This window comes from Ammospiza nelsoni, chromosome Z, assembly GCF_027579445.1.
Source record: "Ammospiza nelsoni isolate bAmmNel1 chromosome Z, bAmmNel1.pri, whole genome shotgun sequence".
Lineage (NCBI taxonomy): Eukaryota > Metazoa > Chordata > Aves > Passeriformes > Passerellidae > Ammospiza > Ammospiza nelsoni.
The window spans coordinates 37,891,737-37,918,493 of record NC_080669.1 but is presented as its reverse complement, the minus strand read 5'-3'; the positions used below and the strand labels follow the sequence as shown (position 1 = coordinate 37,918,493).

The 26,757-nt window shown below is 34.9% G+C and overlaps 1 protein-coding gene across 2 annotated transcripts in view; it reads left to right on the top strand.

Annotated features, from left to right (window-relative positions):
* CCDC171 (coiled-coil domain containing 171) overlaps window positions 1-26,757 on the top strand; it is a 150,475-nt gene that overhangs the window by 63,677 nt on the left and 60,041 nt on the right. For both annotated transcript variants that reach the window (XM_059492458.1, XM_059492457.1), the window contains exons 15-19: window positions 4,184-4,688; window positions 5,433-5,549; window positions 10,505-10,731; window positions 11,407-11,586; window positions 13,260-13,445. In XM_059492458.1, coding sequence (XP_059348441.1) covers window positions 4,184-4,688; window positions 5,433-5,549; window positions 10,505-10,731; window positions 11,407-11,586; window positions 13,260-13,445 — 1,215 coding nt within the window. The remainder of the gene's footprint in view (window positions 1-4,183; window positions 4,689-5,432; window positions 5,550-10,504; window positions 10,732-11,406; window positions 11,587-13,259; window positions 13,446-26,757) is intronic.

Sequence of the window (26,757 nt, the reverse complement as noted above, 5' to 3'; positions counted from 1 at the left end):
GCCACTACCTGTGACAGGAAGTTGTCATCACTGCTTCTCAAGAACCTCCTGGGCTGTTTCTGTTTCATGGTGCTGGTTCTGCAGCAGATGTCAGGATAGTTAAAGTCCCCTACAAAAACCAGTATCTGTGACTCTAAGGCTGCTTTTTGCTGCCTGTAGAAGATGTCATCCACCTTCTCCTGATGCTCAGGTGGCCTGTAGCAAACACTCACAAGTGTTACCCCTGCTGATCTGCCTTTTTATCCTGACCCATAAGCTCTTGACTCACTTACCATCCACCCCAAGATAGAGATCTGTACATTCCAGGTGTTGCCTCAAGAGAGGGTAACTCCACCATCTCGCCTTCTTTGTTTCCTTCTCCTAAATAGCATGTACTTTATTACAGCATTCCAGTCACGTGAGCTCTCATACCACATCTCTAATTGCAAAGGTCAGAGTCCTTTGACATCACACAGATCTCCAGTTCCTCCTCTTTGTTCCCCATTTTGTGTGCATTGGTGTACAGCACTCCATGGAAGTATTTGATTGTGTCAATATACCCAGTGGGAGTGCACAGTCTGTCCTCTGATTATGTCTTTGGATTCATGTACCCTCGGCAGGCATCCCCTCCTAAGCATCCTTTTGCTGCTTGGGTGATCACTGTAGTTCTCCCCTTCCCACACCTTTTCTCTGTCGAGCTTGGCCTTGTTCCTGTTCCCCTTTAAATCCAGTTTAAAGCTCTTTCAGTGAACTCTGCTAAGATCCTTTTCCTTCTTTGAGCTAGGAGGATCTCATTTGTTGTCAGCAGACTCAGTATCATATAAACTGACCCATGATCAAAACCCCACAAATTCTGATGGTAACACCACCACGCTTGAAGCCATATGTTCCTCTGGGATTTTCCTGGGTTTTGCCCTATCATTCCCCACAACTGGAAGGAGAGAAGAGAACACAGCTTGTGCTCCAGATCCCTTGACCAGTTATCCCAAGGCCCTGAGGTCCTCTTGATCATTCACAGCCTTTTCATTGGGACTTTGTTGCTACCCACCTGGTAAACAGGTAATGGGTAGTGATCAGTTGGCTGTACCAGTGGGCAGTTTGTTGGTGCTGTCTCTTATCTGGGCTGCATGGAGGCAACATACTTCTGTATAGGTTAATTCTGGTTGGCATACTGGGTTCTTCATTTCTCTAAAAAGGGAGTCACTACTGCCGTTCCTTTTTTTCTTAATTGAGGAGGTCAAAATGTAGGGGCTAGGCTGCCCTGTCTTAGACAATCAGTCCAGCCTAGATGGACTTTCATCCACATTCTTATTTCCCTGATTCTGAGATTCCAGGGCCCCATACCTGCTGTATAAGGGCACCTAGAGAAGGTAAGTAGTTTGGGAGAAGATTCACCTGCTCACCCCAAGCAAAAATCTGTTTCCACTCACCTCTGTCTCTAAGGTCCCATGTTGCCTGGTGGTGAGAGGGTGGGGGATCCATTGCTTCAGGTGAAGTGGACAGTGCGTGCATTTGAGGTGTGGCAGAATGCAGCTCCACCACTCAGTCTCTTCCTCAGGCTCCCTATTTCTTCTTAGTTTTTCTACTTTTTCTCTCAGCTCCAGTGTTAGGCTTTGTCAGTCATCCACCTGATCACAATTCACACAGCTGCTGTCTCTTCTGCCCTGAGAGCAGTGCCGGGCTCCACAATTCCCTGCAGTCTGAGACCCAGACTCCTGCATGGTTTCATGGGCACTCCATCTGGGTTGCCCCTTTTTGATGTGCACAGAGGAAGTAACTTTTGTCCAAACAAACACCACACCTCAGCTCAATAACTGAGAGTGAAGATCACCAACTGAGCTAAGTGCTTGAGGTGGCAGTGCTTCAGTGCCCTTCCTGCTTGCCCTGCATGTGCAAACAGTGTCATGGTGCTCTGGCTCAAGTTTCGTGCTGTTTGCCCTCTCTGTTCATCGTGTTGCTGCTTGCTTGCCCTCCCTGGGGGCAGCTTTAGTGCATGTGGGGGTAGGCCCTCTCTCCTCTACTGCCATCTATGCTCAGGTCTCCAAAAGAAAAACCTTTTGAAGTCTCTGTGTCATTATATTTCTAGTTTTCAGTTCTGTTTCCATGCCAGAATAAAGGCTAAGGGTGTAGTAAGAAGTAGGATAAAATAGTTTTGCTAGTAGCACCTGATTTTTTGTTAAGGTTTCTTGGAATGGATAGAGCTCTGCAACTCAGTGAGGTGCCCCTCAAAGCTCAAACACAAAAGGAAACCAGCTTGCCAATGTTTAGGAAGAAAAGTCCATGTCTCTTTCAAGAACTGTGCTTTTAAGCTTTAAAGAAAACTCTAGAAACAGTGTCTGGCGTAGCAAAAGAAATTATTAGCCAATAAAAGAGAGAAGGTCTGTTTTCTTGCAAAACTTACATTTGTGAAGTCAAAGGTTGTCTCATTTACTTTTGCATATTACCATATCACAAAAAGCATTAAAAAAGCTCCTTAATTAGTAAGAGCACTGAATATTGGTATTGCTGCCCAACAACCCTGTAGGGATCACAGTTTGTTTACTTAGATATTGGCCTTTCACCTGTGATGGCCAGAAACCATAGGCTTTTCTAAATTTGGCTCACCTTTTCAGTTCCTTCCAGTCATGCTATCAGGGTTTTCATCTATAAAAATCAAACACTGTAAATAATGCAGTAGCACTGAAAGTATTGTCCATGTTCATACTTTATTTCAGCATAGTAAAGTGACATATGTGGCCTGTTAATTGCATCTTGAAATTAAATATTTTAGTGGCCTACTCTATTTTTGTATGGCTTGAAGTATTTTAATAGCATTACAAATTCTTTCCCTTCCAAAAAAATTATAAAATATTTATTTGGTCAAAGACATTTTGAACTGACTAGGGTACATCTCTGTAGAAGCGTGAAATCTTCTATTTTCATTCTAGGGATAGCTGTGTATATTTTTTCCCTTTTTGCTTGATGGAGGAGGTAAAAGAAACTAGGGTGCCTTGCTCACCACTAATTGGGACCTGTACCAAATAGAATGCAGGAGAATATGGCTGGATAATACCATTTTGCTTCTTTTTGGACCACTGCTACAGGAATAATATCACTCTGTGTTCAACAAAATTGTCCATAGCTCTAAGAGAGGGATCTGAAACTTAAATAAAATCCTCAGTTTTCATCATCGTATGGACTTGTAGTTGCATCCATGTTTGCCTTTTTGTGACCATGTGTTGTAGCTGAAGTATTAGCATTTAACTTGAGCTTATGCAGTCTTTGTGAGCCGTGCCTAAAATTTATTATCTCCCTATACCAGTGGAGCCTGTTTAAATGTAGTCACTGTTTCAATCACAGCAGGCTTTTATGCATCAAAAACCCAGTTTAAGTCTCAGAGGTCACTTAGAACTCTCAGTGTAGCGTCTTGATTCCAGTACTGCAGTCTGCATCCTCTAACTGTAGTCCTGGCATTTCCTGACTTGTTACCATCTTAATTTCTCTATACTAGCTTGCTATTTTAAATCTCCCTCTTTCCCTATTTCAGGGCATTTAGAGGAAAAAAAAATGTTCTGCAACTTAAAAAAATCTATTATGGTACTAGGCAAAATAAAAACATCTGTATTACACTGTTCTTTTGAAAACTCACTTCTGTATGAGACCTAATCAATCTGTGAATATATAAGTAGGGGGTTGATTACAAAGTAATTAAGAGATCACCTTTACTTCCCCTTTTCCAGCTGCTGCCAATCTGTCTACGTTTATGTTCCAGAGCCTTCCTTATTTTTTTCTTCTCCCTTATACTAACTTTATTTCTTCTTTGTAAAGCAATGATCTTTCTTAAATTGGAGCATGTAATTCCTTTCTAAGCAATTGTTGTTAAGTCAACTGATAAAACTGCATTGTGGACAACCAGGTGCAGGCTATTGGAGTACTAAGGGTTATCATCAGGAACTAGGAATCCATTTGTAACTGAAGACTGTGCAAACTTTACTTTGTTATTTTGTTTTCATGTATTTAATTGTTTAACAGTTTTTTAGGAGAGATAGTTTTATCATCATTACTAATAATATTTGTTCCTTTAGTGTGTTACTTGAATGTGAAGAAAAAAGAAAGTATTTTCTTTTATCTTTTGTCTAGGTAAAAATGATTTTGTTAAGTTAAAAACTTTTCGCTAATATTTCTTCTGGGTTTTTTTCTTTGGTGTTTTTTTCTCTTACCCCAGGAGTACCAAGAAGCAGCAGAGAAAAATAAGGAAAAAATTTATGTCCTTGAAAAAAGTCAAGAGAAATTGGCTCTTGAAAACATTTCTGTGAAAAAGATGTTAACACAGTTTCAAAAGGAGCATTCCTCCCTCCTGGCAGCCTGTGCACTACTGGCAGGGGCCCTGTATCCTCTGTATGGCAGACTGTGTGCTATGTCTTCCCAAAGAGACCTTCTCCAGGATCAGGCGAACATTTATGAATTAGTGAACCAGAAGATTAGGACCTTAGTTCTTGCTCTCTCTCATGATAAGGAAAACAATCAGGATGAAGCAAAACTAAAGAGAAGAAAATCTCAGGGCCTGATTTATGTATTCCGAAGAGCTGTGATTGCAGTTTTGGCAGCCAACAGACTTAAGGTTTTAGCACAGTCTTCTAGTTCCCTCTTCACCTGGACAAATGGCTTAAAAGAAGGCATTGGAATTCCTGTTTGTGTAGGAGAATCCAAAGGCAAGCGTAATCTGTTAAGTAAGCTGATTTTTTTCTTCTTTTATAAATGTTGTGTCAAAAGACATGGCTACTGAATAACATATAGTAATATTATTTATAATAGAGTGTAAATACAAATTTAATGACATTTTAACAAATGTAATTTCTGAATTTGGAACTTCTAGATAACTTGATGCATGTAATTTCCCCTAAAATGAAATGCTTTGTCTGTTTGACAATGCAAGTAAAGTTGCAACTACACACGTGAGCTCCCATGGTTTAATACCCTCAATATTTGTACCGTAGATTTCAGAACTAGGTCCTACTGCATCTGCCCTATGTGATAAATTTCTTGAAATGTTCCTACATTATTTGCCACTGACATTATTTTTGAGAATGTGTATTCTTTTAGTAATAACTTGTAGTACTTATTTCCTATTGAAAAATGCGAAAACGTTTCTTACTGATTCAGGTAAAATATTAATGTAAGATTTCTGGATTTCCTTTAGAGGAAATACATATCCTCTTAGTCCCTTTCTGTTACCAAACCAGCTTATGTATCCCTCTACAAGGAAAAATGGTATAAAAAATGCTTTTGAAACTAGGAGATTCATCTATTTTTCTGGTTTAGTGCTAGTGGAAGGATATTTAATACAGTCTAAATTGTTCTGAAAATAGTCTATGGCTTATGAACTTTTAGCTTTAGTCAGTTTCTGAAAGAGAAAGTAGTGTGCCTCATTTAAGTTATTGAGTTATATTGGTAGCTACAATTCTATTCCATAGGTTGTGAAGATGAAGAGCTTAACTGTGTGGAAGCACTCAGCTGGTTTGCTAGTTCCAACCTCCTTGCTGCAATAATCAGTTCTGTCACTGAATTGCAGGATGTTGTCAACAGACCAGGTAATTTTAAAACTATATTCTTGTAGTTGAAAATTAAAAACATGATCAGGGTGGTTGCATCATCTCAATTTTTAGGATTTATTTAAACTATTCTAGATCAAATCTCCTGAGAGCTGTATTGATGGAACAGATTGAATTTTCTTTAATTGGTGATGTGATACTTTATCCTTCTGGTATATAGTCATGGGAACAGAAGGCTGGAGAGTGCTTTTAGAAAGCATTTATATCATTCTGCCTGTTTGACTGTGAGATATTAAAAATAATCTAAACCACACAAATAGATATTTGGCTAACCTGTTTTTAAAAGCTTAGCCTAAAAAGTAGGCTAACCTTTTAAATTAAGTAACTCTTACAAGGTTCTTGTAAGAACCTTGAAGTAACTCTTACAAGGTTCCCAGTTATCTTCTTCATCTGGTCTAATATTCAGGAAGTGTTTTCCTGGAGCTCAACCTAATATTTTTTTCTATGAAGAAAATCTATGTAGTTTTGTTTTTATTTGATTTGTGTATTTCTTAAGTACGGGCTCTGAAACTGGCACGTCTTCAACTTGGGACATTACAGCTGCTGACTGAAAGGAAATAATTTCATACCATGTTTTATGTTATATGAATTTAGTAGTTCCAAATCTGGAAAACAGTGAATTTCATGGATAACATTTTCATGTGCTTTATTTGCTATCTTACAGTTTTGGAGAGAGAAATAAAATGCTCTCAGTTTATACAATGCATAGCAGTCCTTATTTTATGTCTCTGCAATGTTTCTTCTCTAAGTTTATGTTTAATTAGGTATGTGTCTAGATTTCCTAATTTTCCCAGTCTCTGCTTGTATAGAATTCTACAATGCCTATGAAAAATTGTAGTGTCAGTCTTTGGAAATATCACCTCATGATTCCTAGCTGTTAACTATTTTCCTTTATTTATTTGCAGCAAGAACTGACCTAAGAGTTTGCATGGTTCTCTGCATTGCTGCCATCCTTAGTTCTTCAGTAAACTGTAGTTTTAAAGTACTGGCACTTCTGTTACAGAATAAAGGATGTTTAAGGAGAGATAATTTATATGAATAAATGGAAGTAGCAGGACAGTAATAAGATGATTCATTTCCCAGAAGCCTAAATAACAAACCGATCCCAGAAGACGCTGAAACAAAATTGTTTTGATTCAGTTTCATAGCTTTCTTCTTTGGTCATCCTGTTTTCAGTAACTTAAATTTATATCCTTACAAAGCGAAGTTTGAACTGTATTTCAGAGTATTTACAGGGTTTATACTGCAAATGTTCCTGTGTACAGAGTATTGTGTAGGAACAGCAAATTGAAGAAGAATTGAGAGAAATGGAGCAGCAGCATGGATCTGCTGAAGCGACTGATTACAATACCTTAAACATCATGATATTTTGGCAATTTGAACAATATGGGAATTCTACTGGTCTCCATTTACTAGATATCTCTGCACTCAACACAGGCTTGATTTTGAGAATTAGGAAGAACCATGCTGGGAATGTTATGACCACAGTCAGTTTGGTGATTCTTTAATATCTTACGTCTATTTAAGTAATTTCCACAGAATCTCAAGGTCTATCTGCTCATGTTTTACTTGGAATTCTGTTGCTCATGAGATCAAGTCTCCTAAGAATTTTTGGGTCAAAAAATAGTAATAAATAATTTAAAGTTTGATATGAAATTTCCAGAAGTGTTGAAGTAATTAGGCTCTGAAGGAATATATTTGAAAGCTTCCACACTTAGAAAATTACATTATGTTCTATAAGTAGTAGTTTAAGTAGAACTTAAATCTTCAAACTGACTTTAATTATGTTGAATTTCTTAAAAAATTATAAATAGGCAATCCTTTCATGTCTTTAAATAATGGCAGTTCCGGATTAGACTATATGTCACAGGAGAGAGTGCTACAAGAAGGTGCTGTCTGGATCATCAAGATGGAATGATTCAGTGTCTTAGAAATTATGTTTAAAAATGGCTAGGTTCTGGGGAACCATTTTGAGGCACCTTTCTCAGTCTTTTAAATAAGTGGTTCTGTTTTGACATTGATGATCATTTCACTTTATAGTGTTAGTTAGTTTGGGACTCATTCCAGCATGCCTTGGAATGATCTCTTTGCTTCAGTTTCAATGCAAATTCATTGCAGTGTTGGAGTTTTTTTGTTTGTTTTGGGTTTTTTGTAAAGTTAGATTTTAGGTTTGTTTGAACAAAATCTGTACTGTCATAAACCAGAGACGGTAACAGCCAAAGTTTTCACTACAAATATCATCAACTGTTAAATATATAAAGCTTTAGAAGTTTGACATGAACATTTAAGTCTTGCATAGTACAAAGTTAATCCTGCTGACTGGTGTTCAATTGCACCAAAACAGAATAAACAAGAATTGTTTTTTCATCTTTCAGTGAAGTAATATTTGACACTTTTTTTCCATTTACTTAATGTAAAACTTAATTGCTTTGTCGTATACCTGTATTTGTGTTAATAATTTCTTAGAGACATCATAAAGTACATAATTTAACACATAATTTAATTTTTATTGTAATTCTTTCATCCTTCATGGCAGGTACTTAAGATATATATACTTAAACAGTCTATTATCCTCTCAGTTATTATAGATACAGTTCCTTGTGGAACTGATTTATGTTTTCATTTTATCTTTCAAAGCAATCAGTAACTTCCTTCAAAATATTTCTGTCTATTTAGTCAAAGCTACTCTTCATAAAAATAATGGAGGACATGACTATTTATTGCTATCCCAAGAAAATGCCTTAAGCTGTGATCAAGCTGTGTCAGGGGAAATATAGGTTGTATATTAGGAAGAAGTTTTTCACAGAAAGAGTGATAAAATATTGGAATGGCCTGCCCGGGGAGGTGATGGAGTCCCCATCTCTGGATGTGTTCAAAAAAAGACTGGATGTGGCACTCAGTACCATGGTTTAGTTAAGGTGTTAGGGCACGGGTTGGACTTAATGATCTTTAAGGTCTCTTTCAACCTGGTGATTCTGTGATTCTGTGATATCTTGAACTGTGCTGGTTGAGGGGAGTGCTTGTTGAGAAGTGGAATGATCATTTGAAAATGCTACAATAGATTTGTCTGCATTATTATTTTAAATTTACTTTTGATACCTTTAAACATGAGATTCTAGGCATAGGGGAAGTGCTGCCATGCTAGGTACTGCACATATGGAGAAAAAATATGTGCTTATGACAGGCAAACAATATCTCATAACCTGAGACAGCAAGTGGAAATACTGGGAAAAGCGAAGGAACAGTAGCTCATTGAGCTCCTTTATTCTATATATTCCAAAAATCATGGCAAAGGACAGTTTTTGAGAAGGTTTTGGCATCAGCTTACATAGAAGGCCATAAAAATGTTCTAGTTTTAATTTTAGGTTAATTTAACTAAACATTCAACTAGTGAATGCATTCTGACTGGAGAATTGCAATAGCAGTATTTTCTGGGTATGAAAAGAATAATTTTTTTTATTGCAAAGGATGTTTAGTTAGTTGAAGTGCAAGATAAAAATGCCTCGTCAGATTTTTAACCTCAAAGGTGCTATTTTAGTCATGAAGAAAAGACAGATCTGCTAGTCACTGTAGTTATGGAGAGCATGTACTCAAAAATGATACTCCAGTTAAGCACTGGCTTCATTGGAGTGGTGCTATGTCAAACCTGAACAGGAAAATGGGTTTGAAAATAAAAGATTTGATTTTATAATGTGCTTTTTTTGTTATTGCTTACAGATAAATCTCAGCCTCACATGTAAATGATCTTCTTTACAATGAGATTTGTAATAAAAACACATCAATAATCATATTCTGTTTGCTTTGTACCTCTGGCTTTTTCCCTCACAGTCTATAAACAGAAATTCTTTAACTTAAGCCAGGGTTATTTTTTTCTGTTTATACTCTTAAGCAAATATTTTAGTTCACTGCAGCAACAGGAGATCTCCTGTACTACTGAATGCAAATAAGCTCTTCCATGCTTGTCATCTTACACTGATAGTATCATAAGACAAGTAATGACAGATTAAGACCTGCCTAGCAGAGGGAAAACTAAATTACAAGACTTTTATTAAGGCATAAATAAACCTATTAACTGTTATCTGGAATACCAATTAGGGGAAGGAGCACTGACAATTTTATTTATCAACATTAAACACAATTATTAATTACAGACCTGACGAATCTAGCAGTAAGCAGGACATGTTGGGTGTGCTGGGGCCTTAAGTCCATTATATGAGAAGGATGATTACCAAAATCCTGTGGGGAAATACGTAATTGTAGCTGTAAAATTTTAATTGCCTTGGAATAAGGTAAATTATATTCTCCTGTCTCAGAATATAAATAGTATGGCATTAAGGTACCAAGCCTCACTAATTTTGAACAGCAAATGATTTAGACATCTGTAGAGGGGAGGGAGGAAAAATCAGGAAACCCTCAGAAGTTTGCATTGTAAATATTATAATAATGTGTTTCACCATGTGCTATTACTTCTGACTTATTTGACCTGACTTCCATTTGCTTGCATTTGTCTTGCATGTTTTCTGAATGACAAAATTAGAACACTAAAGTCTTTAGAAAGGATGGTACTGGAGAACATGATAACAACTGGACAAGTAGTCTGTGACAAAGAAATCCTATTCTTTAGAATCTTATTCTACCCTCCCATTTGCAAATGGATAGGATTAGGATTTTCATTTCTAAATACACAATTTGTCTTCAAGTCTCTCTCTGAAATATTCCTTTGAACTCAATCTTCCAGTGGAAAATTTCTATTGAGTAGCTTTAAGATCTTTTTTATTGTGGTTTCTTTCGCTGAAAGAAACTGAAACTAATAACCTACTTGATGTTTCTTTTCTGTGTTTTGATTTGGGTTTTGTTTTTTTGTAGGGGGTTTTTTGTTTGTTTGTTTGGGGGTTTTGTTTGTCTGGGGTTTTTTTGTTTTTTTTTTTTTAAAGGTACAAAGTCCTGGCTTTCTGGAAAGTTACTGTTAAATGCAGCCAGGAATTCATTTTCAAAACTTATGGACAAGCTGAGTGTTATAATGGAGACGGTTCCATTAGACCACTGCAAGTGCATTACTTATCTGGAGAAAGACTCCTTGGTGCAGAGCCTGGCTCATGGACTGAATAAAATAAATACCCAGGCCCTGGAAGCTGGATTGTGTGACAGAGTATCCAGTATGGTATGTATAATTATAGTCCTACTTTATGTAAGCAGTAGGTTCATGGTCTAAGTGTTGGGATGAAGCTCTCTGGAGAGCACCATAATTTTGTTTCAGTTTATGAGACTGTTACATTGAACCATTACAACTATGTAGACATCAGAATCCCAACACCCAGAAGCATTAGAGCACCAATGTACTTTTTCTTTTATGTCAAAGAATTTTAAGAAGATATTTGATGTATCTAAGAAAAGGGGTTTTTAAAGTTCTTTCAAAGTTGTATTTGCTTTGTAAGAACTAACTTGCTTTTGGCTTCAATTAAATGTTACGGAGTTGTTTCTTTGTTGTGGTTTCTTTTTTGGGGGGTGGGGGGTGGTGGTTCCGTTTTTTCGTGCTTTGCATTCCGTCTTTCAATAAAGATAGCCTTTTCCCTATAATCAGAGGGAAAGGAGAGACCTGCAATAATTGCTCTTTTATTGTGGGCCTTACATTAAAATAGTACTTTCTTGAAAACAGAATTTTCAGTTACCCTCAAGAGTACGAAGGAGAAACAAGTTCACATTTTGCACTCATGAAGCTTAGAGATGATGGACAAAATGAGAGTTTTGTCCAATTTGCTCGGGTATTACATGTGACTCTTTTATTGATAAAATAGTTCATGTTAAAGCATATAAATTTCTTTCTGATTATTAACAGAAAAACATAGAATCCTTGCAGAAGCAAATATTTGAATTTACACAAAGACTACATACAGCAGAAGTGGAACGCCTCTCACTGCGCCTACAACTTGCAGAATTCAAATCAAATTTCAGTGAGATGAAAAAAGAAGCAGACAAAGCACAGAGGCTGCAAGAGCAATTAAATACGCTTAAGCAAGTAAGTATATTTGATTTAGACGTGACTGCTTATAAGACATGTTTGTGTGTATTCTTTTGAAAATAAGTATAAAATCATTCTAATATTAAAAGAATTTTCCAGAAGATTTGCATTGTAAGGGTGACTAAACTAGAAGTCAGATGTGTTTAGAAAGGCTTCCCTTCCCCAAGAGTTTCTTTTTGATTTGTAGAATGAGATGCTCTTGTAAATTATATGTTTGGTCTTCAGCAACCAGGTTTTCTTCTGTGTGTTGAAAATGTTGATGTGATTTATATACCCCAAAAACATTTATAGATCTCATTTCAGCAGATTAAAGTCAGCTGCCATGAGGGTATTGAATACGTGTGTTCATGAGAACTTCAAGAAGTATAAACTCTGTGTGGATATTGCTGAATATTATGATAGACATTTTTTTGTATCTTTGATGCTGGGTTATGACCTGAGCTAATCAATGCAAATTTTAGTGTGGCTGTTCCTCTGAAGGGCTAAGTTTATGGAAGGGGAAAAAAAGGCTCTCTTCTACATTCCTGCTAGCATGTATGCACCAAATTCCTCTGACTCCTAGCTGTCACTGATTTATTTACTTAAACACAGTGCATTCGCTAGCCTGTAAATAGGTTGTCCTACAGGAGCAAGAAGACACAACAAAAAGGTTCCTTAACTGCTTGAAACCACAGTATTGTGACTAATAGACATGGTAATTGAGGGGTAATGGTATTTGGTGGGTTCTCAGACTCCTGTCATATGTACAGAACTGTGTCTTCAGCCCTTGGAGGGGAAGAAACTTGTTTTGCTTTAGCATGCTGGAGGTTCACTATGAACCTTGCCTACTATGCTTATTTCTTGTAGGTTGCATTCAGAATTGAACATATGTTTGAACTATTTGAGATTGTTAATGGTTGAGAATTAAGAATGGTTAATGAATACATGTTCAACAGGTATGCTGTACAGCTAAAACAGCTGTGGCCCAGAAAAAGCTGTGTTTTCTGTAGCTGTGACCTGATACTGAAGCATAGTTGGTAGACTCATCAGTGTGTCCCAATCAAGATACTTCCAAGCAGAGAGTATTTAACAGATAATGTCAAATCAATTCTTCTTCCTATTCCTAGCTGGTAAAATATTGGTTTTTCTTACTCAAACAGACAAAATTATATCTGCTTATCTTCAGTTTTGCTCATACTGAGTTTTAATGCTGACAGTTCTGGGAAAATTGGAAGAAATTATCATAGTTTAGATTGCCATTCAAGTGTTGACAATTATTTTCCTTGAAGAACTATTTTGTCTTTCTGGAACACTTTTGGAAAGTGAGAATGAGTTCAGGAAGATGTTTACAAGGATTGACAAGATATGCACTAAAATGTGGGACATTTATCTGCATATTTCCTTCTAAATATTGGTTTTTAGCAATCTAGGGTGTTAATCTGAATAGAATAGCAAATGCATACTGTTTACAGTAGTCTGAATGCTGTTTTGAAAAAATACAGTGAATAAATTTGTCTGGTCATTTCATTGCTTGGTGGTCTGTCTTTGAGTTAAAAAACCTAAATAAATAATAACCTTTAGCATACTTTTATTTTAGAATTTAATATGCTCCCAAGTGGAACTTGGGAAGTCAAGTATGTAAACAGGTAAGTATAGTTACATAATCAAACACAATTTATTTTTCTTATCAGAAATTAATCACCCATGAGAGGTTTGAAAGTGTATGTGAAGAATTAAATAATGCATTACATCGGGAGCATCAGGCACAATTGCTTTTGAATGAACAAGCACAACAGCTACAGGAGTTAAATAATAAACTAGAATTGCAATCCAGTGAAGAAGCAGATAGAACCCAAGTCTTAAGTGAATCTGTAAAGGTAAGATGATTAGGCATTAATTAGGCACCTGAAATTTTTTTTTGGTGAATAAGCCAAATGTCGTAGTTCTTGTGTAAAAAAAATGTAAATGCAACATACTACATAGCCCATTGAAATTTTAGGGTACTTAGAAACACTTTCAAGATTCTTCAATGTATAACATCACTTTTCTGCTCTTAAAACTGGGTGGTGTGCACTAATATATGTGAAGTGTGTGAAATTTATAGGGGACATAAGTGACAGATCTAGCTATCACAAGGTGTTTGCAATTTATAGAGAAAATAAATTAAAAAGTACAGGAATACTTTGATTTTTGATAGAGGTCACAATAATATTTTAAAACCTGCATTGTCTGTTTCCTGAATATAATCTTAGGATGGAGCATACATTTGTCAGTTTGGAATATGTGAGGTGACAATAGAGATATATCATTTTTTCATCAGAATTTAGAACTTTCTGTAGATGTAATGAGTAATGAGGGAAAAGATGATGTTATCAGAATCTCTGATGACAAACAAAGGAACAGAGAGAGTATTTGAGGTATTTGAACAAAGAGACTATTTTAGGTATTTGAGAGTATTTGAGTATTTGAAACCAGGTGGATATCTAACATGGGAAGAGAGAAAACTTTGTGATGGCAAGTCAGTAATGGGTGGTGACCTGAGCTCAACAGCTTTTAGTTATTTTCTATTTAAAGCAAGCTTTGCTGCTTGTGTCTGCTCTTCAGCCCTACTACTGTCTTTTCATCTCCCAGTTTTCCTCTGTGAATTGATAACTGAGCAAAGGGACTGCTTCACCAGGATTTTGAGAAATACAAGCACTTGTAATTCTGAGAGAGGAAGTGTCAAGCAAGAGGAGAACCAAAATTATTCCAGCTGCAAAAGCAGTACGAATGTCATAAATATTGAAAATATTACAATGAAAGTACATGTCAAAGAGGATGAGTTGCAGCAAAGTAGCGATTTCAAATGATGTATAGTGGAGGATGCTGAAGGAAGTTGTTAAATTTATTAAGGAGTGTTTTCACTGGTGTTATTATTTACTAAAAATGCCTTACCTCACTAAGGCTAAAAGACCGTGACATTTCCAATTTACCTGTTGGTTTCTGTAGGTTTTTTTTTCCTCCCTCACAATTCCCTAGTCTTAGGTGTTTCACTTGATAAATAGCTAGTGTTTTCAGTCAGGTTACTTGTTAATACTATTGCTATTTTCTTTCTGATATAACTGCAGTGTATATTTAAGATGTTAGTCTTGTGTTTGATTTCTTTGAGAAATGCTTGATTCGAGATTTTTAAATGGCTATTAGGAATATAAAGAAGGCAAGGTCTAGAAGACAAATCGTATTTGAAATCTTAATTTCTGTCTACTTTTTGTACATTAATACATGTTTTTTCACCATGTTTTACTTGTCTAAAACACACGTTTTCATTTGTTCAGAGACTGTGAAGAGAAAGGTCAATTGTAGGCAAACAAAATATAGGAAGAACTTTTAAACAAATAGGTTACATAGATTATTGGATACTGAATTACATTTCACAGCTTCTGGTTTTTATTAATTGAAGGCTACATACAATTTTTTTTTGAGACAGTCATGATCCTGAAATGCATCCTAATTCTGCAGTTCTTTAACAGTTGTTTGCTACTGGAACAACTTAATTTAGTGTAAAATGCTTGGTTATTGCTCAAATCTTTCAAGATACAATGCAATGTAATAATATAGGTGATAGAATAGAGGCAAAGAACATTGACAAAATAAACCTTAGGGCTACAGTTTGCTACTGACAGGTAGACAGGTTTGGTTTATTACTTTGTAAGTATCAATCCTTCCCATTGAGGAGTTTTAAACCAAATTTAAATTGTAGGCTTCTTACTCTGTACTGTTCCTCAACTTAGAAAATTAATTGATATATCTTAATTTCTTCATAATATTTACGACAAAATGTAGCACAAAATTGCATTTTTGTTGTAACGGCATGTATCTGTGACTGAATCAAAAAAGGAGACAGGAAAGTTGTGGTAACATGTCAAAACATGATAAATATCTTGTGGTCCTTGATTTCTTTTTAGTCATGCAGATACAATTTTATAATGTATGCATCCTAAATCATCATTTCACCTTCACTTTCTATCGTTGTTTCTACAATTCCAAACCTGTGTTGTATAAGTACTTTCAAAATTCAAGTGGCAGTCTAATATAATACATTGATACCAAGGAGTAAAAGTGGTTCTTAAATTTTGAGCCCTATATATTTTGGTTTTTAAAATTAAAGAAAAAGTCTCTTTTCTTTCCCACAGTTCACCACCACCCAAGCTTGTTCATGCCTTTATTCACAACAGGAAGAAATGGTCTCTGCCCTGGCATCTTAATTGATAGACTCTTTTATTTAGCTTTGTTGGGTTTTGTGACTTAAAATGTTTGGGGGTTTTGTGGGGCTTTTTGTAGCTTTCATTTTTCAGCACAGTGAAACAATCTCATCTTTGCAATAATCAACCTTGCCCTTGTAAAACAGTGTTCTTAAAATTGTATAGGGTTTCAACTGAATGCTTAAATAATACAGAAAAAGAAGAGCATTTTTACTGTTGCACTGTAAAAAACCAAAATATAAAATAAATGCCTCCATCTTTATTTTAAGATATAAAATAATATTACTTGTATAGACTTCAGTGTATATAAAAATTTGGTGAGTGTGGTGGCATACAAGTAAGGTCAGGTAGATAGACATGGTGTGAAAAAAAAAATAGACATGCTTTGCATTCTTTAATCATAAGTTTTAAACAGGTAAGAAGAAGAAAATTAAAATATTAGATACTTCTGCTTTTGATAGCTTATTTTTAAACTTATTCACAGTTCGACAGCAATCAGTAAGAAGATATTTTAGTATTCACGTACTTTCATAAAGTAGGCTTATTAAAGGAGTAATACTTAATTTCTTAGCTTTATCAGTTCAGATTTTAATCCTGTATATTTTTATCTTCTTAGTGGCATATACCATAGAGACATCCAAAGTAGCCAATTACATTCAAGGTCAGCTGGAACTAAGCAACTCTTTAACAGCACTTTTTTTTTATTAGATGAGGTGAACCATTTGCTCTGGTTCCTTATTCTTTGAAGAGAAACTCTTACACAAATAACGTAAACAGGTATCAATAACAGACATATTTTTAATTCCTGATACCAGCTTGTCTTAATCAAGTAAAGTATTTATGTTTCTTATTGATATGCACAACCTATATATTTATTTCTTTTTAGGTATGGTAGTACCTGTATATTTTTAAGGTTCTATTTATTTCTATAAATTGTTAATTAATAGCTCCAGTGCAATAGATGTTAAATCATATAGCTTGATACTGATATGCCTCAATATAAACTTCAATACTTGTTTTAAAAGAAGGTACCCTAAATTTTGGGTTGTTTAATCTGGTGAGTTTAGTGAAGCTGTGATTAGTTTATGACAGAATAAAATTATGAGGAAAAAAAATTTCATACAGATGCTTTGATAACACTCACAAAAAGGTGTTTTCTGGTGGGAAGATTTGAAGTGTTCTTTTCAATACCTATGTCATTCAAATCATACATACATATTCTTTGTTCAGTGCATCCTTCACTAAATAGATATATCTGAATTTACTAGATTCAGATGAAGATTGGGATTTCTCTGTTTGTTAGAAGTGAATGTTTCTCTCAGCAGGCTGTCTGTTCTTGGGTGAATTTGAGGTGAAAATGATACACAATTTTCTGCTTATAATTGCTTTTCTTCTTCATATATTTATAGACATATATTTTCTCTGAAAGACCATTTCAAATATTTACACAATTTCTTTTACTAATACCACTACACATACTTTGTGAGTGAGTTTTGCAGTTATTTACGAAAATGCTGCAGTATTCTAACTTGGAGAAAGGCTAAAAGACTTCACTTGCCTGAGGAAGATGAAGTGATTTTCATGCTCCTCAGAAAGATTGCATTAACAGTAAGAAACAGAACTAGGATCTGAGATTTTTTTTTCCTTTGACATCTTAAGTTGAAAAGATTGCTAGAATTTGGATGCACTGAGAGATACAGTTGGTTCTAAAAACTTGTTTGTCTCTTTGTCAAGAAACTGCATTTCTGTGTATTGCCGGATTAAATGTAAGGCTGTTCCTTAAAGAAAGCAATATAGCTGATTACTGCTAACATCTAACTTAACAGAAGATTTATATTAGTAAAATTTGGCATTTAAAGAAAAGCAAGCTCCCTCCTGAATAGGTTAGAAACTAAAATTCATAATTCATTAATTAAATGTGGGGGGTTGTTGGGGTTTTTTTTTAAATTCCATACTGTCTATGTTCTGAACACCTAAATAACTTATAAAGTAGGTAAGAATGGATTAGTATTGTCAACTGCTGTGTTCTTAGTCGAAAGTGGTAATGTGTCTTCTTAGTACAATAAATAGGAGGTTAAGGAGATTTGTCAGGTACTTCAATTTGTGTTAACACTATTTGTAAAATAAATAGAACTGTTCATTCTGCTCTGTTACATAACTTCCACTATGGCTAACTTCTTAGTCTTCAAAGATTTATGTTACCTAGAAACTTGTCATACAGCTAGTCCTTTGTGCTATTTTTTTTATAGTTTGCAATGCATTGCATGTGGAATTTAGGTTTATGGGAAGGGATAGTCTTCCTTCTAGCAGCTGCTGTCTTTACATAATAGGAAGACACATAGATAGCACAAAATTGTGGGTTAGATCTGAGAGCTCTTTTTTGCAAAAGGAAACAGAACACAGCCTAGATAAAGTCTGCACTCTACTATTATTAGTGAGTCTGTGTTTCAGATCTCTGAACTTCACTTTAAATTTCATGCTTCTGTGGTGTGTTCAGGGAGTTAAATTCATTGAATCACAGGAAATACTTGCTTGGAAAGGATTTACAATGATCATCAACACCCAGCTCCTGGCCCTGCACAGGGCTATCCCTGTCACACAATGTGCCTGAGAGAACTGTCCAAATGCTTCTTGAGCTCTGTCAGGCTGCTGCTGTGGCCACTTCCCTGGGAGCTGTTCAGTGCCCAACAACAAATGAGTGAAGAACTTGCTCTTAGATAGGTTTTTAAATCTGTCTATTTCCTTTGCTCTGTATCTAGAACATTCATCAGTATTACATTAGTCTCAAGGGACTGAAGTCAGTACATGGTTTTTATATTTGTTTTTGTGCTGTAGTCATCAATGAGCAGCCAAGCAACTATCAACCAAGTTGTTGAAGGTCTGCATTAACTTAGTTCTGAGTCAAACTTTCTGGAAAATATGTAAGTAATGACCAGAATGGGAGGAGGAATAAAGTTAAAGTCTGTCAAAGTTAAAGTTAAAGTCAATGTGATTTTGAATTCATTGTATGCTTGCATTAACATGAAGGTCAATGCAACAATGCAAAATATTGTAGTATAAATCACACAACCGTAATTTAATTGGAAGCTCTTATTTTGAAAGGATATTATCATTACTGTTGTATTTCTGTTTCATTTCTCTGCATTTCCTCCTCTGTCCAGTTTTACAAGTTGAATGTCAGTTAATTTTTGAGCAACGTTAAGGTTTTGGAATTTGAACAATAGATTGGAATTTGAACATGTATTTATACCAGGTGAACACTTATTTTTTCCTAAATTATGCCACTATACAATATTTTATTGGTTGGTATTAAGAATGTTATTCATGTATATTATTTACTACCATTATATAAAAAAAATGATAAAATTGTATCCAATGCTACTTTACATTGGAAGAAGAATGAAAGTAATTGGCAATTTATTACATTTATGTTCAATCTAATCAGATGTAAACATTATTTATTTGATAAATAAAAACATCCCTAAGTAAGAAAAACTCTATTTTATTTTTAACTTGCTGAAGAGTTTAAGATGACTCTGAGAAAATGCTCTCACTCTTAAATCAATTTGTATGTAATTTAGACACTGAGAACACTGGAATAAGTCATGATTATGTAGCATCACTGTAGTTAATCTTCGAAAGCTAATCTTTGAAAGCTACGACCAGAAGTTGAATTCCAGGTAAGAATAGGTTACCCTTCTCCTGAAAATTATGGAATAGATTTGTTCATGCTAGTCTGATTCAATAGCCCTATTCAACAGTCACTTTATGAGTCATGCATTTACATGACACCTTGGGATTTTAGGTCTAATGTATGACTGACTGGCACAGAGTGAAATCCAGAGTGCTTTGGTGTTAATAGTGTAGTAATGTTGCCTATTTCAGAGAACTCTTTTGATCCTGAGTCTGTTTGCTGCACTATAGTATTAAAAAACAAAAAAGATAAATCTGACATTCTGTCAAAGTTTAGATAAAGAGAAAAGATAACTTAAACAAAGTAATTGCACGAACCAGCACATTTTAGTCTTTTGAAAGAAGCTTCCAATATTTTCTGGGTATTTCATTTGTAGGAACTATTCGCCTCCCCCTTGGGGAAAGGAGAGAATAAATGGAACAATATCAGGATCTAAAAGCTTAATGGTTTTATTTCTGCATTGTAATTATACTAATAAATACCTCTGTCCATGACCCTGGAATTTATAGTGCAGTGAGAAAGATTTATTGACAAGTAATTTGGAAGAAAAATGGGATTATTGTGTAATTACAGCATGTGGTTATTAAGCATATGTACTTTCATACCACTTTTTCCTCTTATTTCAAGACCTTCAACTATCTTTCAGTTTCCACTCAAAAATACCGAAAAGCTTCTTGGTAAATCCAGTGCCTGGGAGATCTTTGTTACATTATTGGATCAACTACAAAGTAACTGTGTTACCTTGAGATGTGCAGAGGGGATCAATAGATCTTTAAAACAGCATGAGATTTTTTTAAAGAAGGTGTTCTATACCCTATTTTTCCTGGTTGTACAGATATCAATGTGTAGTACTTTCTACTATACACATTCTGTATCTTCTTGTTATACAAGTCTTTTGTAGGTAGATTTCCTTTTTGCTGCTGTTTATTTAGGATATCTCCAGGGCCTCATCATTTTTCACCTGAGTCATGTTTTCCTATGTTCTCCCTTTCTCTTTGTGTGCAACTAATTCTGCAAATATCTTTGTATCTTCTTGTCAAACCATAGGTAAAATCTTTCAAATAGCTATTGAAATATAATTAAACTCTTGGAATATAATTAAGTATGTATCTAACTGGCATAAGACTAAAACAAGAGACGCATTCCTTTGCACCTGTATTCCCTTGGCTGCATGCTATGACAGCAGCTGGGCCCATCCTTCATATAATTTGATCTTTTAATTTAATTTGATACTCCATTAGGTATTCAGTGGTTTTCAAGGGGAAAGTTTTTCAAAATTTATACCAATTTCAGCTTCCAAAATCTGTACCTCTGCTGTCCTCTAGTAGAGCATGGAAGCTCTTCAAAATTATAGCAGGGCAACAAACTCAAAACAGATGTTATATTTTATGCTGCCTAATTTTTTGTGTTGTCTTTCACAATATGTATTTGTGAAAAATCCAGTGAGATTCTTCTTGCTAGATCATTTTACTTCTCAGTTAAAAAGATTTTAAAATGTTCCCAATTCTTTCTAGTTAAAGTAAAACCACCTTAAGTGTTGTATTTTGGGGATTATGTTTGTTAGTATTTTGTTTTGTTTTGTTTGTCTGTAGACTTTTCGATAAGAAATTGAGTGATTTTAGAATTATGACATTAAGATTCTCAATTCTAAGTAGCAGTTCCAACATTTCTTTATAAATACTACTTCATTGTTTATCGGAAAATTTCTCAAGTGTGAGAAGGAAGAAATAAGTGTTCTTAGAAAAAGTTAATAATAATATACTTAGTTTACTAAAATAATTGCTTGCATGGTATCACCTAGTGATAGGCATATTTGTCATTTATAGTGAAGTAGGTAACTTTCCAAGTTTTGTACCATCATGGCGCCATTTTGTCTTATAGTTAAGAAATATACCAAAAGAGAAAAATATAAATAATAATTCAGTTTTCACTGAATTCACTGTCACTGTTTAACTTCCCTATTTAAGGATATGTATTTGCTAGGCTCAGGGAAACTTATACCTTGTTTATTAAGCTTTGTGTTCTCGTTTGGCACTTGGTATGACTCAAAGCATATCCAGAAGGAAGTGAGACATCTAATCAATATGTCTTTATAGCACTTTGATCTCCTTGCTGAATATTGGGATGTAATATATCTTTGATGCTTTTTCAATAGAATGATTTAAGAGTTGCCTTTTATGTAAGTTAAATTTTGTTTTACTGTATCTGGTTTTTTCTGCTAAGGTGACTACTCTCCAGTTTTTAATAAGTGAAAGGATAGGGGTGACCTATATTGAAAAATAGACCTTTTAATATAAAATTGCATCTTTATAAATTCTTTCTTAATTTTTTGAGGTTTAAAAAGTAAAAGGGGTGTGTGTTTTCTCCCTGCTGGTACATCATGCAAGATGTAGCTGTCCTGATGGTCAAATAAAACATTAATGCACTTAATAAATTTGGGGCTCTGTGGAAACACACATACCTTGCATGTATGATTTGGTCAGAACTCATCTGAAGGGGAATGCAATATTTGAATGTAAATCACATAAAATGATAACTCTTTTGTGAAGCCCATGTCAATGTTAGTGCCATACTAAAAAAAGAGATTTGTCTAATTAATTAATTAATTAAAGAAAATAAAAAACTCTTTATGAAGCAAGATCAAACCTTTGTGTGGCACTAATTGACATTCTTGTCATTGCCCCTAATTCTTCAATGTGATGGCTCAAATTAATGTACGCGTGTCTGGTGGAATTGTGCAGCAGCCTCTTCCAAGAAAGGGCTTCAGCATAAAAAAACTTAGCTGGGGTCACCAGTACATTGAGGTTATGGACAGTATATTTTTGCACTCAGAACTGAACCTTAAATTCTATTTAGAAATTTCCTTGAAACTGTTCTGAAGACTCCTAGTATTCCCATTTTTTAACCAGTGTCTGAAGAGAAGACAGAGTACCATAATATTTGTTCTCAAATTTAGTTCTGAAGCAGAATGCTGTGTCATTTAGTCTGACTCAGATGACTTTTTGTCTGTGTCATGTATTCAGATTGTATTCCTTCTTAAATAAACAGTGGGAATTAAATTGTGGTTATTTACTTTGTAAATAAATTGTTGTCATTGTTAATGTTTTATTGCTGTTATTTCTCCTTCTTTCTGAATTGTTTTAACTGACTGTTACCATTCAGAAATATTCTAAGCAAATTTTTGATACAAAGCAAATGGAAGAGTATTTCTTGAGAACTTAAAATAGTCTCTTACAGGGCTTAGAAATGTCACTGGTAATGCAAGATCATTGAGACCAGTAGGACATGATCAGAGACAGACGGTTTGAAGCTGTGACTGATGAGAGAGGCTACAAATGAAATGCAAGAAATTGGTGCAATATGTTGTGTCCTCATAGAAATGCAACTAAATATTTTTATGTATGTACATGTGATAGATTATTACTTTTAAAGTGAAGATGAAATCTAAATGTTTCTTGTGTTTCTGCCTTGCATACTGTGTGCTTATGTGCACATGTAGATAATGTGTAGCAAAATTACCAGTATTGCAGAGAGCAGTGCTACAGAGCAGCATCAGAGTTTGCTTGTAATATTAATGCCTCATTTACAGGTACATGGCAGTTTTGAAAATTCATCTTTTCTAGTGTAATCCAGGTGTAGACCATCTTTTTGAAACCTTGGAACTGTACCAACTATAAGGCTGAGAGACTACCAGGGTAAAAAGTGTAACAGTGAAAAACCCCATTATTCCTTTTTGGTGGCACTTAAGTATCTGATTTAGAGGCATGGCACTGCCAATGAACAGAAAATCTGCTACATATGCAGGGCTGAGTCTTTTCTAGTCTGTTACTGCAAAGGGCTAAATATTGTGGTGGGAGAGAAATTTGCATTTCTAAGGAGAAAAAAGAAACATCAGTCCTGAGGTAGTGTGTCAGAAATCGAATAAGGAGTGAATGATCATGTACTCATACCACCATGCACATGATTCCAAAAATTTATTCTCACTTAACTTCAAGGATTATTCTTAAAACTCATAGTGATAAAGCCTGAGTTTTTACAAAATTGTATTTGTCCTATTAAGTGATATAATCCTCTGCAGCTTTCCAGTAATACTAATTCACTTAGCTTAGCAGATGATTAAAATTTCTAAATTATAATGTGGATGGGTTTTATAATGTATTTTATCATTTCCCAAACCACAGTTTAAAAGTAGGTCTCAGTTGTTCTCTGTTGGGATTAGTGTATGTCTGAAAGGCCCAGAGCATCTTCTTATTCAAAAGGGTCTCTATCAACAGTCCATGAGGATATAGGTTTTGTGTGGGAAGTTTATGTTTTGTAATTACTTCACTTTAAAAGTTTTGTTTAGTTTTACTTTGGAGCTGAATGAGCATATGATGTGTCCTCTGAAAGAGATTTTATTGTTTGAAATTATTCAGAAAAAGCTACTCTGTTTAAATTACTAAACTCTTTTAATTCACAATAACTTTAAAACATACACAACTCAATGACTTCACAAAGCATTTTCAGTCATATTTTGCTAAATATCTTGAGCTAATGCAGTTGAAAAATAGATTGTTTTCTTGTTGACCAGAATAGATTTTCCATTGAGAAATGTTTGCACTATAGCAAAGAGATGTTAAACTTGCTTGGATGTCTAAGGGCTATGTTTCTGCCAATAAATGGACTGTTGTCTACACGTACATAGGTGATGAATGTCATTTGCTTTCATGACATGAGTGCCTCAAATTTCAAGTAAATTTTGTAAGAAAAATCTCTTACAAAATGTAAATGTGTGGATTTTCTCTTCCCCATCTGTTGAATGACTCTCAAATAAAATTTTATTTAAATGTTTCTTAGAAGAAGCATAATTTCTATTTCTTCTTGATAAATAAAGATTCTTTTCAAAAAACATCCCATGGAATTTCAGCTGTATATTTTGAGCTGATGTATTTGATTTGCATTGCAGTGGTGAACACTAAAAATATGGTAAACATTAAATATTAATGTAGCTTGTTGTACCTGTTGGATTTGAACCATTTGAAACTGCTCTAGGTTATGTGTAGACTTCTGGGGGGCACTCAGAGATCATTATATTTTCCAGCAATAATAACGGGAACTGTATTTAAACTGCTGAAGGAATGGATGCTGGCTAAACTTTCTATACTTCTTTTCATTGCAAAATTTCATTAGTTGTGGGTGTAGGACAGCTTTCAGAATGTATTTTTAAAAAGTAATATTTTGCATCTAAATAGAGAATATGCATATAAAATTTCATCTGAAAGAGAAAATCTTCAATTTCACAAATTAGTTCATTATACACATACTGCAGTGTATTTGCATATTTTGTACTGCTGTGTTGTGTCTGTGTAATTTAAATCTAATTTCCTAAGCAGTTTGATCTAGCTTTAGTTGATCTTGGAAAATACAGTCTCAGTATAAATGTGTCACACATGCTTTGCATGAATTTAAACTGTATGACTGTCATTGTTCATCTGAAGTGATTGTCCATCTGTTATCTTTTGAATAGAGTCCTTTTTATGTGTAAAGAATTACAATATTAAACTTTGATTTCTTTTTGTAATGGGCTTTGAATAAAAAGTTTCCTGACTGCAAAACCTAAACTTGTTAAAGGAAGCTTGTGGAAGGACCAAGCCAACAGACAGCCAATGAGATTTTTCTTCAGTGCTATCAGTTGCTTGCTGTTCTCTCCAACAAATGTTTTTTCATGCTTAATTTGTGAGAGAAAATAGGTCAAAAATCTAAATTTCTCTAAAGGAAACCCCTTCTAAAGATTCTGATGAAAACTCAACTGATCTGTGAGAATTTGGCAGACTGGAGAGGAAGGAGTGCAGTGATGTCTGAATTAGCACCCGAATGCCTAAAAACCCGAGAAAGACAGATAAATGGCATTTTACAGAATGTTAATAAATTGGAGTTTAGCTTCTAAGTTGGTTCAGAATCGCTTGTACTTGAAAGTGAAAGCTCAGCATCTTCACAGAACTGTGTGCAAACACACTAGGTTTTTAAAACCTTCATTCTTCTTATCACAGTTAGCCTCAACTTTCTAACAGTTGTAATTGTCCACAGAAAACATTTCAAGATAAATGCATTATCAGGTTTTGAAATTTTCTTATTTTTGTAAATACTAAGACCTGGGGGGCAAAATAAGGGCTATATTGTGGATTAAGTGAAATATCTCAAGGCTGTGCTTTTCTGATAACTGAACCTGAAGTGACCTTTCTCAGACACAATTACAGAGCTGTATGTTTTTCCTTTAATTTCATCAGGGGTTTAATTAGTATACAAATAAAACTTCCCTTATCTTCCTTTCTACCTAATTGGCTTGTCTTTGCTTATATATGAAGAATGTGAAAATGGGCTGTAATTAGGATGACCGTGTTAACCTTTTTTTTCTCAAATGTACTGTTGCCTAAAGGCCTCAAAGCCTAAAACCAGTGCTTTGGATTATTGCTTTGCAATCACTATGGCTCTCCCATAGGTTTTCTCATGAGCAGAAGGGCTTTGGGTGCTTCAGGTTCCCACTGCTTAACGGGATCTTCATTCTTCTCCCCACTAAATGTTTATTGATTATCTCACTGCTCCACACTCAGCCTCCAACAACTTAATATCAGGTGACAGTCAGGAGAGTTCTCCAAGTAATTAGAGTGGAGCATTGAGGGAACAATTAGGAGCAGAGTTATTAAACTTGATTTATCCTATTCTCTCCTGAACACTTTCTTGGATATCAGAACATCACACTTTCACAATCTACCCTAGCTGAGAAATTAGTGGCTAACCTGCTGCTTATCATTGTTGCCTTGCTGCCTTGAGGCACACCCTCTTGGTTTCAGTCACTCAGCTGGAAATATTAGAGTCCATAAAGTTTATCAAGGGTTTTAATTAGATCAATCTGAAGAAGCAAAAAAAGAGGCTTACGAGCCATTATTTTATAATACACCACACTGTATTTGAACATTTCCAAGGCTTGACTTTAACCCACAGTAGCAAGAAGCTTCAAGTAATTGCTGAAACTGCTTTTGGAGTGCTAAAATCAGTTTCCATTTTGTTTAGATATTGCAGTGTTACTAGATAAAGTATTAATTCTTTAGAGATTTCTGTAAATAATGGGGTTCTCTTTGAATAGCTCTTTGAGCAGCTCTTCAGTGAGATACTTGATTTAACCATTTCTATATTGCTTCATCACCAGCTAGCATGGATTGCTGACCATGCCCCTTAAAAAAGTTAGACCCTGCTATTGCCTCATTAATAGGCATG